General features: G+C 39.8%; 1 protein-coding gene across 2 annotated transcripts in view; it reads right to left on the reverse strand.

Moving 5' to 3' along the window:
• Nucleotides 1-187: 187 nt before the first annotated feature.
• Nucleotides 188-12,236, reverse strand: part of SLC39A9 (solute carrier family 39 member 9) — a 39,471-nt gene continuing 27,422 nt past the window's right edge. Inside the window, exons 4-7 of one of the 2 annotated variants that reach the window (XM_070417676.1) lie at nt 9,184-9,252; nt 7,533-7,618; nt 6,631-6,765; nt 188-4,097 (exon numbers count right to left, since the gene is read on the reverse strand). In XM_070417676.1, coding sequence (XP_070273777.1) covers nt 3,867-4,097; nt 6,631-6,765; nt 7,533-7,618; nt 9,184-9,252 — 521 coding nt within the window. In that variant the 3' untranslated portion in view covers nt 188-3,866. The remainder of the gene's footprint in view (nt 4,098-6,630; nt 6,766-7,532; nt 7,619-9,183; nt 9,253-12,236) is intronic. The other variant, XM_070417687.1, reaches the window with a different exon arrangement.

Raw genomic sequence — 12,236 nt, forward strand, 5'->3', positions numbered from 1 at the left:
TATGGAATCCTTAGTGTCCCCTCCCCATTTCCTTCCCTCCTTCTCTAAAGGACGTGCACTCAGTGGGTACATCTTTCCTCTGCCCTTCAAAGCTCTTCATTACCTTTTCTGCTGTTCAAATGTGGGTCAAGTCTGGTCATCAAACAGAAAAAACAAACTGGATAATTAATGAGCTACTCACATAAGGTATGCACTAATAAAATTTTAATATCAGAAAACAGCAAAAAAATTTTTTAACCATTCACAATTAAAGTGGAAAGAGACAAAATTATAAGGCAGCCATACATGGAATGATTTCATGTTTACAAAGGACCCAGAAAATGGGACATTTAAAATCACTGTTCAGGCCACTGCACCAGGGGAACTGCAGTGTATCTCATGAGTCTCCCAACTTGCTAGAAGATGCTATCAGAAAAAAAGATCAAAGCTGAGCTCCTTAAGTTAGGCTGAGTGTATCTGAGCATATCCCTAATGGCTGTTTTGTCCTTTCCTACAAGTCACAAATTTCCCTCGGGTCTCTGGAGGTGAATCTAGATGTCTCAGGTACGAAGGGGCCACATCAGTGGTTTTATTCCATGGCATCTCCAACAGTGCTCTCTGGGTGATTCGAACCATTCTGTATTGAGCAGAAATTCCCCTGCAGGACACCCACAGAGGGTTCAGCAGTTTTGGATGAATCTGGTCAAGGGGTCCTGGGGCCCGATATGCAAGAACATTCTTTGGGGTCTTGTGCTGTTGACATACAGTTCCCATGCTTAGTACTAGCTACCATGTGTCTAAGGAGCTTAATACACTCAATGCTGGTGTGTCCTCCTAGTTCTAATCCTTGAAAAGGAGAAAAAACCAGGCAGTGACACTTGGTAGTAGGCCGGTAAAAAAACGCAATTACATTTTCTCCTTTTTACAAAGAACTGAACACTCAAAATGGCCACCTCTTTTTTCTAAAGATGATTCAAAATATAGGAACAGGGCTGACTCAGATGATTTGAACAGGGGAAAAAAAAGGTGATTTGGGGTGGGGTGGGAAGAGAGAACACAGCCTCTGTAAGACGGTACCATTTCTAACACTACACTCCAGTGAAGAACCTTTGCCTAAAGAAAAGAAATCGGCCCTAGTATGCACAGGAAGCCACCAGACCTGGAACATTTCTGCTCTGGAGAATGAGGGCCTGAGAAGCAATTCACTGGAGAACAAGTGACGGGAATGGATCAGTAGTATTTTTTCAACTTAATTTGCCACTTATGTGGAATCTGAAGAAAGTCTATTCCTACCAAGGAAAGGGAGTCAAATTGCAACTAAGATTAACTTTGGTTATGGGGAAGGAAGGACTATACTTTTCATCATCAATTGCATCTTTGGTAGCCAATATTTCCATCTGTGATCATGGCAGCCACTTAGGTATTGCAAATGTTTTCAAATGTGTGAGAGCATTAAGGCATCCACATCTAAGGAGGCAGTTTAAACAAGACAGAAATGGAACTGAAATGTGTCAGTTAGTGATCATCGATGTGGCCTCTCCTGGGACACTGCCCACCATGGGCAAGTTCCTCCCCCAGGGAAGGGAGGCCTCTGCCGCGCTGCTCGGTTCCGTGCTGCCTGAAGATGCATTTGAGCCCTATAAGGTTAGTATGGCTATTTCTGTCTGCTGACCAGGAGAGAAATGAGTAGTTCCTGAGGCAGCAGCTTTAAAATCTGGGAAAGCCCACAGCCTCGGAGAGCTGATAGGCCTTGGAAGGTTTGCCTGTTAATGTGAGGTCCAGAGAGGAAGGCAAATTTGGAAGGTACATGGTTCAATCCTTGCCAGAGTTCAAGGCCTTAACCAGCAAGATATTCTAGCCAAACTTTTAAGTGTGATGGCAAGGCACTGCTGAAAGGAGCTTTGGCCAGCAGAACACATTTCTCATCACTGCACACAACAATATGACAGAAAGTGCTACCATCCAAACCAGACACTAAAATACCCTACTCATTTAACAAAGTAAATATCCAGGGAGAATCAAGGCAACCATGTCATTCTGAAGGACCAGGGGAAACTCCATGACTCTCATAAGTCAGTGTTATTGGGAAAGTCACTTAGACTTTCCGTATTATACCTTCCATTGGTTTTAAGATTGTATGCAATGGTTGCCAGCCACTATACAAAACTTAATCCTATTTATACTACTTTGGTCTACAGCCAGCAGAGGGCTCACAAGTTCTATAGCTGCTGACCCAGTGACAAATCTAGGAAGGAAAAAAATCATAGGCATGCTGGCATATGCGTCATAAAAAATTTTTTTTACAAACTCCTAAATCCATTGCCCTTAAGAAAATATTATGGTTCCCTTTTTATGCAATGTGTTTTGAAATGGTATAGAAAATCAAAATAAATAATATAATAATATTATACACTTGTTTGATAACATAAGGTTTACAGGGATATTGGCAAAGACAAAAAAATCATCCTAGTTTGTTAAACATTTTTTACTATCTCAATTGTTTAAGTTACCAGAATATTAATGATTGTGTCATCTCATCTGAGAGAAAGTGCTATTTTAAGGGTTTAGCAAAACTGCATTTGACACAAAGGAACTTCATTGAAGGGAATAAGAAAAAGGAATAGAGACAGTATTATCTTCATCATCACAGCTCGAGAAGTGGTTGTCCTGATGAGAACTGAACTCACACAAATACTAACCTCACCACCAGCAGTAAGCAGCAAATTGTAGTGAGGAGGGACTGGAGGGGAAAGTTAGAGGAGAAAAATATGGAAAAGATGAAGAGACAAAAGACATTATTTCAATAAGCTTTAAATGAACAGGCCAACATTTCCCATTTGCGATACATCTTGACTTTCTTCACTGCTGCAGGTGCTGAGGTGACGCTGACTGAGCACTCCCCAAGAGAAACCCAGTATTTTGTCAGAGGGACTGCTGGTCTGCTAAGATAAATACTTAAAAAAAAAAAAAAGGACAACTTAGGTTTTGATAATCTTACTTTTAAAAAGGCTGTTACAAAGATGTCAGTAACTATCCAAATTCACTTAAAATTTAACACCACTTAATTTCCAAAGATACTTTGGGATCTGACTGTTCTTGAAGGAAAGCCTAGGCCTGAACCTACTAGAACTTGGCTCCTCATAAGAATGTGTTGGAGGCAGGTGTTCTGCAAAGGAGAACTTGAAAAGAAATGCTACTAAGTACTAGTCACCTCTTTAGAAGCCAGTCCACTGCTGTTGCTCTATGGCAGGCTCTCTTCAAGGAGGAACCTGCAGAAGGAAGTTAAAGTCCTCCAGACAGCCCCTTTGCAGGGGATAGCTCTTGAGTATAAAGTCAACTTTCAATGTGTCTTGCCATCATTTTTTTGACTCGAGCCCCAAATTAACTACAGTTATCTTTAGCATCTAAGACAGCAGGCATTATGACCTTCTATCAAGGCATGTGGCATAGATGCTAAAGCACCAGTTTTCCACGGTGAGACCCATCTTAAAAATCAATGCATAAAGTGGCAGAGCCTCTGAATTAAGAGATTTTGCTTAATTATCGAACACTGGACTGTCATAATTACTATTTCATTGTGGAGACTTTTCCTTAGAACTGCATTCCATCTTCCCTGAGAATAGGGTTAAGAGAAACATCAAAACTCAAAATGCCCAGGGCCTTTTAAAAGACAACACAATGGAATGTCTATATCCACTTGCAATGTGTTGTTTCTATTCTAAAAGCTTTCCATTACTCCAGGTTTTAATCTCACCTCCCTCCAGACTCTAGGAATACAGGTGGAGATGGGCAAGGTGAGACAAGAGACTGAGAAAGTGAGCAGCTGTTCTGTCGGCTGTTCTCACTGGATGGCAAACGGCCGTGGACTGAGGCTGGAACCTGAACATTTAATGCTGGTGTCCTACTGACAGGATGAGTGGGATGATGCAACCCAGAACCAGGGCTGCCACCTCCAGGCGGCTGAGGCCTTTCCCTCCAGTGGCATCGGATTTGTGACTGTGCCCCATTCCGCCCACCTCAGGGAGGACATGTACTGTGGCAACATAAAGAAATGTCCCGGCAGAGAAAAGCATGGCCACTCCAGTGGCATTGACCTCTGAAAGGGCTTCTTTACTGCTCTGTGAATTCAGAAAGAGAGAGAAGAAAAATTAAGTCAAGTCTAGTTCAGGGTCAGGAAGAAGTCCCAATGAAAAACCACTCAATATTCATGACTAGTGCTATCTGGGGACATCTTGAGATGAGAGCAATTTTACGTTATTTATGGGAAGCTTCCAAATAAGGTTTTAAGGCTATTGGTAATGTACAAACTCCAAGCCTGGTTGAACATGGTTAGCCTGTATTATTCATAAGATGGAATCAACAGCATTATTAATACAGATATTAAATTTCATACACTCTATTTCATTTACTAATATTTAACAAATACTGCCTATGTACCAGGCAGTAGGCCAGGTGCTTGAGATACAGTGGCAATCAAAATGTATACCTGCCCTCACAGAGCCTAGAAACATCTCATAAGCTAATTTTAGCTTTTCTATTTAAAAAGTGGACCTATGGACTGAGACAATTAAAATTTTAAGAAAAGCCCTAACTGGTTTGGCTCAGTGGATAGAGCGTCGGCCTGCAGACTGAAAGGTCCCAGGTTCGATTCCAGTCAAGGGCATGTACCTTGGTTGCGGGCACATCCCCAGTGGGAGGTGTGCAGGAGGCAGCTGATCGGTGTTTCTCTCTTATTGATGTTTCTAACTTTCTATCCCTCTCCTTTCCTCTCTGTAAAAAATCAGTAAAATATGTTTTAAAAAAAATAAATAAAATTTTAAGAAAAGATCATGCCATAAATATAACTCCATGCCTCCAGAATTATCCGACATTCCTGTCAAAAGTTCTAAAAACTTACACTCATCAATGAAGTGATAAATAGGGTACTACAGTATTTTAAAAGGAACTATATATTGTTCATGGACTGAAAAAAGGCTCTTCAGGTGAACTAAAAGGGGCTTTATAGCACCTCATTTGATGGCACTCCATCCAGACCAACAAATTCTTGATTAACAGGAGCTTAACCACTCTTTAACCATCTCATTTCTCATGTTCCTTTTAATACAAGTTTTACTATATCAAGTATGAATTGAATGATACTCAGAAGACTCAATGACCTTCAGAGAGTGTAGGGGGGAAAGCAGTTCCCATGAACCAGCCCTGAGTAGTTTGGTTCTAAAATTTTCTCCTATTGCCTGACAGTTGACATTTCAGTAAAATGGGAAGGGTTGCCGCTAAGAACTACAGCCCTAATAGGCAGGATTATAAGGCATGGGAAGGTCCATCTTGAACAACAGGGTCTGAGCTGACAAATGACTCATGCCACTTCAGGTGATAAAGAACTGGATATTTATTTACTAGGGGCCCAGTGCACAAATTTATGCACAGGTGGGTTCTGGCCAGCCTGCTCCGATCAGGGCTGGGCGAGGGCGGGGAGGGGTTAGGGACGCAGGAGGTTGGCTGGCAGGCCCTGCCCCTGATTGGGAAGTGGGGGGCAGATCAGGGGCGGCGGCGGGGCCAGCCAGGGGGAGGGGCCCCAGGCGGTTGGGCTGGCCCCACCCCGCCGCCCGCTTGTTAAACTTGGGTTGAACTCCCAGTCAAGGGGACAATTTGCATATTACCCTTTTATTATATAGGAGGATTATGTATCATTGGTATATAATATTGTATTAGTTTCAGGTGTATAATATAGTGATTCAACATTTATATACCTTACAAATGTAATTGCCTCACCAAGTCTAGTAATCATCTGTCACCATGCAAACGGATCACATTATTATTGACTTCATATTCTCCGTCACCTTTTTCAACCATCCCCCCCCACTCCCCTCTCCTCTGGCATCCATCAGTTTGAGCTGTTTCTATGAGTCTGTTTTTGTCTTATTTGTTCATTGGTTTCTTAGAACCCAAGGAACTGGATATTTGATATTCAGTGGTATGAGAGCTGGGAGTAGAAGAATCTGAGTCTTAGCTGAATGTAGACATCTCTGCTCATCCTCTACTCTTCTCAAAGATGCTGCATGCTTGTCACTCACACTTCATGTGCCTACTTAAACATTAAGTATGCATTGTGATTTATTATGTATCTGTCAAATAAAATTAGCATGTCTGGTTAAGTTTAAGTTATATTATTTTATAGGTCATATAGGTCATATATTTGTGCAAATATTTTTGGAACTTATGGGAAAAATGTTTTCAAATTAAATGAATTAAGGAAATGCTCTAAATTTATGAAGAGATTTGGAATTAAGACATTTACCTTGTACAGGTTTTTACTCCTAATTTTATCTTTCTTTCTTTCCCTTTTTCTTTTATTGATTTTGTAGAGAGAGGTAGGGAGAGAGAGAGGGAAACATCGATGTGAGAGAGAAAAATCGATCGGTTGCTTCCCATATGCCCCTGGAATGGGATATATGCAACCTGCGATATGTGCCCTGATCGGGAATCAAACTCACAACCTTTGGTGTACAGGACAACACTCCAACCAACTGAGCCACACCGGCCAGGGCCTAATTGTGTCTTTAGTTTGAGGGACTAATTTAACTAAAAATTCAATGTAAGAGACCGTAAGTTCTAGTACATAACGAAAGAATAGGAATGAGTTAGACTTACCTTACTTAGTCCTAAGAATGTCACCATGGACATAACTGGTGCTGCCAGTGCAAAGACCAGTAAGTGCTTTCTGATTCGATTCCGCTCTAGGCCAGCATGCATTAAGAACGAAACCAGCCCAAAAGCAGCTGGTGCCTGGAAAAGAAAATTTGCTCCTTATTACTCCCGAAGTATGGACTGCTTCTACATGAAGTACATGTCATTTGACTCAATTTTCATACAAAAAAAAAAATAATGCCTTTTAGAAATTAATGTTCTAACCTAAGAAAATATCATATTTGTGTGTGTGCATGTGTGCTTGTGTGTATGTGGGTGTGTGTGTGTGTATGCATGTTTTTGGGTAGCAGAAAAAGAGAAATAGTCAAGAAGAAAGTACAAGAAAAAATATTTATAAACCAAAATTACTATAAAATATAGAAATCTAGAGAGAATTTAACAGTTTGTGTAAAACCACAATAAATAAAACCCTTTTGCCCAGCTGGTATGGCTCAGCAGGTTGAGTGTCTTCCCATGCCCCAGTTCAATTCCCAGTCAGTGCACATGCCTGGATTGCAAGCTTGATCCCCAGCAGGGGGTGTGCATGAGGCAACCAATTGATGTTTCTCTCTCATCGATGTTTCTATCTCTCTCTCCCTCTCTTGTCCTTTACTCTCTATCTAAAAATCAATTAAAAATATTTAAAAAATACAAATAAATAAATACAAATAAAACCCCTTCAAGCGAAAATTTAAGAAAATAATAGCAAAAAAACAGATAGGACAGATTTATTCAATTCTCTAGAATGAACTGCAATCATGAAAATAACTAAAAAAATTTCCCATTCCAGAAAAACATTATGACCAAAGAGAAATTTTAATTACGAATATATTCAATAGTAAATCTTACACCAAAATTTTGCTTACCTTATGTAGCATTATTGCCACAAACACAATTAACTGGACACTAGTCTGTGAAGTAGAAGCTGCTGCTCCCAATGCAACACCATCAGCTAAATTTGAAAAAAAGCAAAACATAAAGCACTATATGTAACAACAACTATAAATATCAACAACAACTATACAGTGTAGTGATTGACTGTGTGGGCTGCAGAGTCAAGTAGAGCTGGATTTAGCTCTAAAGTTTATTTAACTTTTCTAAACCTTAGCCTTCTCATCTCTAAAATGGGTTCAATAAAGTATATATTCTTAGGGTTTTCATGAGGGTTAAATGAGATAACATATGTAAAGAGCTTAGCACTGCACCGCCCTAACTGGTTTGGCTCAGTGGATAGAGCGTCGGCCTGCGGACTGAAGGGTCCCGGGTTCGATTCTGGCCAAAGGCATGTACCTTGCTTGCGGGCACATCCCCAGTAGGGGCTGTGCAGGAGGCAGCTGATTAATGTTTCTCTCTCATCGATATTCTAACTCTCTATCCCTCTCCCTTCCTCTCTGTAAAAATCAATAAAATATATTTTTAAAAAAATAAAAATAAAAAATAAATAAAGAGCTTAGCACCTGGCCCACAATATTTGATATGTCAGCTATTACTGTTGATGTTATTGGAAAAAGTATGATACTCAAAAAATCCACTGATAAGCCCTGGCCAGGTAGTTCAGTTGATTAGAGTGTCATCCTGACACACCAAGGTTGCAGGTTCAATCCCCAGTCAAGGCACATACAAGAATTAATTAATAAATGCATGATATGAGTGGAACAACAAATCAGTGTTTCTTTCTCTCTCAAATCAATTTTAAAAAATGCAATGATAATCAAATTGTAATAACATAAATATCAAAGAATTTCAAAGGAAGCATCTCTGCATCTTGCAGATACAAAAACAAAATAAAGACACAAGACTCTGCATAGTTGGTATATACATAATGAGTAAATGTTGGTTGAATGGATAGATTTTTTGTTAAAAAAGCATGTGGTACTAGAAAAGTCCAGATAATAGTGTGCCACCTTCCAGTCTCTGTTTGTCACTGACAGAATGCTACCATGGGATCGGTTTTGGGTTATGATTCTAAGGCATGCCCAGTCAGCAATGCTGAGACTTCTGCACTCTACAGCCCACTGCTGACAAACTGACACTTTGGGTATATACTGGGCAGCAGCGCTGTTCAGTATAAAAGTGCTGGGGCTCTTTCAAGATGACATTCTTGAGCAAAGATCAGCAAACTTTTCGTAAAGGGCGAGATAGGAAATATCTTAGGCTTTGTGGGCCATTTGGTCTCTTGCAACTACTTCACTCCACCATTATTGTACAAAAGCAGCCATAGATAGATAATATGGCTTTGTTCCAATAAAACTTATGTATGGACACTGAAATTTGAATTGTATGTAATTTTCATGTGCCATGAAATAATATTTTTCTTAACTATTAAAAAATTAGAAAAAACACTTTTAAGTTATAGACCTGACACTGAGTACACCAGGGCTTGTGCTTGTGGTGGTGGGGGCTTCATTAGGTAACCCTTTCCCTGAAGGCCAGTCCAAGAGTGGTTCATGTGGATGGTCCCTGTGATATAAACACTAAGTCTCCCACTATGCAACAGAAAAGAAAAGGGTTCCCTACCTGCAGCATGGACGACCAGACCCAGCGTGGTGGTGATTTTGGAATTGCTAGGCCTTGCTGCTTCTGGATCTGAGGTAAAAATAAGCAAGGCAGCCATTAAGCAATGTGAAACAAAAACCATTAGATGCCCCCTAACCCGGAGGTAGATGAATCCTTTGAAAGCTCTTAAAGTAGATTATTTTTCTCACTACTCTCTTTTGTCTTCTGCTTCAAACACTTAGAAGTTTCGCCTGTCCTGAAGAGGTGGATAAGAGGGAAATCTTCATTTGACCCTCCCAGCAGTTGATGACTGCTAAATGCAGTAAAAACAGGAACTCACCTAGTTTCAAGTGTTGACTAGGGAGTCAGAATTTGCCTGCTTTAGGTCATTCTGCTGTGTCTTTGGATAGTTGTTTTTTAAATTTAGTCCAGAGTTTAGTTATCTGTAGGAAGGTTGGTCTGATAGGAGCTTACTTGCCTACACCAAGAGCAGAACACCAATGCCATTAATTTTGATCATCTAGTCAAGGAATTGTCTAATTTCCTCATTTAGTTACTTCTTTCCCCCTTGCAACTAAAAAGCAAATCAAAATTTACCCTCCGTGCCCTAGCCAGTTTGGCTCAGTAGATAGAGCATGAGCCTGCAAACTGGAGGGTCAAGGGCACATGCCTGTGTTGTGGGCTCGATCTCCAGAAGGGGACATGCAGGAGGCAACTGATTGATGATTCTCTCTCATCATTGATGTTTCTATCTCTCTCTCCCTCTCCCTTCCTCTCTGAAATCAATAAAAATATATGTAAAAAATAAATTTACCGCCCCCCCTAGATTTAACATTCATTGATGATACTTGCTTGAGACAATTTTTACTATGAAGGCTGCAAAAATGATAATTTTCCAACGCCAGCATTCTTTCTACATTTACCAGTTGGCATTCAGCATTCCACTGTGAGTAAGTACTCTCCCTTCTCCTTTTATTTCCTTTCTCCTACCTGCCCCATCCCCTACCTGACCTACTAACCTACCCCCTCCACCCCTCAGATGGGCTCATCGATCCCCATTTTTTCAATGCTTTACATTTCATTACTATTCTTAATCATTTTGGTGCTCTGATTGTCTTATATCTGGCCAGTGAGAGCCCCTTCAAGCTGGTTCATAATACATCCTGTGACATGTTTCCAACTTCTTTCTTCCTGCTTTTTTTGACCCTTAGATGTCCCAAGCTCATTTTGTAGCTACCTTGCCCCTGTCCTGGAATTAGCCATTTCTCTGAAAAGCCCTAATATGCTCATTGCTATTGGGGTATCTTTCTTTCTAGGCCCTCCTGCAGACAGAGCTAGGAGACACATACATACATGTATATAAACATCTACACTAATAAAAGAGAAACATGCAAATTGGTGTCACTCCCCTACACCCACCAGACAATCAGTGACTATGCAAATTAACCCAACAAAGATGGTGGTTAATTTGCATACGCAGGCATGGAGTGAAGACTGAAGACTGAAGAGGCTTGGCTTCTCCGCTGCGACCGGACCAAAGGCCTGGGTCCTGGGTGCCGGAGGAAAACCGGTGCCAGCAGCCAGGGGAAGGAAAGCTTATTGCGTGAATCTTCGTGTAATGGGCATATATATATATATATATATATATATATTCCCCAAAAATGTATACACACTTTAAAGCTGATAACTCAATTTTCACTCCGTTTCAGGTTTAACTGATTTGAAATAATGGGTGAAGCCAGATTTAGCTCTGAACAAAGAAAATTTATCCTAATGTGCCACTAGGATAAATGAAAGATAAAGTTTACAGTATAAAACCAACAATAGTTGACGAATTGAGGGCACACAAATACCAAATGAAATGATTCTTGATGTTTGTAATTTCACTGCTTCGAGTTATCAGCAGTTCCTGGACCAGTGCCTGAAAACAGGCATTGACTAAAATATTTTTCATTTCTGTAGATTCTTTTAAATTTCAAAAACGAACTGTATGTTAACAAACACTGACATAATCATTCAAAGTGTGTATACCTTTTGGGGGGACACTGTGTGTGTGTGTATGATTTCATTTTATTTTTCTAATATGGAGAATATTAACATGTTCCCAAAAGTCAAAAAGGCATGCCCAGGAAGTGTCACACCTTCCTGAAACCATTCTGTCCCATCATGCCCTCCCATCCTACTCGATCCCTTACAGGGAACCAACTATGTTTTCTAGCTGATCCTACGTTTCCTTTTTTAAAAAAAATAAATACATATATTCTTGTTTTCCCTTCTTTCTTACACAAAATATAGTATATGATAGAAGGGAATTTACATTTTTGCTTTTTTATTTACTTAATAATATCTCCTAGAAATCTCTCCCTATCAGTTCAGAGATCTGATTCCTCATTCTTTTTCATAGTTACACAGAACTCCATTATATGTACACACCACACTTCATTCAACCAATCTCCATTATTAGACATTTATGTGGTTTTACAATAATAAATAGTCCTGCATGGAATAACCTTGTACATAAATATTTTCATATTGGAGCCATATTATTGGAATAAATTACTAAAGTGGGATTTTTGAGTAACTACATATGTAGTTTTCTTAAATATTGCCAAATTCCCCCTCACAAGGACTGTGCCATTTTGCATTCCCACAGCAATAGATGAGAGCCTCTGTTTCACCATAGCTTTGCCAATAAAGTGTATTGTCAAGCTTTTAAGTTCTTGCCTGACAGGTGAAAAATGGTATCTCAGCAGAGTTTTGATTTGCATTGTTCTTATTTTAAGTGAAAGTGAAGAATATCTCTTCATATGCTTAAGGACCATTTTTATGAACTATCTGTTTGCCTGATTTTCTACAGTTCTTTTTAGGCCAAGGATTCTTAACCTAGGGTCCACAGAGGAGAACACAGGTAGAACGCAGGGGTGACTGTGACCTTACCTTGAAAAAAAATGCATTTTTATTTTTACTAACCTTTATTAAAAATCAGCATTTCCTTTAATTATGAATGTAGACAATAAACCACAAATAATATTTGCACTATTTATATTTTGCCAGAACCAGAATTTCATATTACT

The sequence above is a fragment of the Myotis yumanensis genome, unplaced genomic scaffold (genome assembly GCF_028538775.1).
Source record: "Myotis yumanensis isolate MYYU_CA2020_CCGP unplaced genomic scaffold, mMyoYum1.0.hap1 SCAF_1, whole genome shotgun sequence".
NCBI lineage: Eukaryota > Metazoa > Chordata > Mammalia > Chiroptera > Vespertilionidae > Myotis > Myotis yumanensis.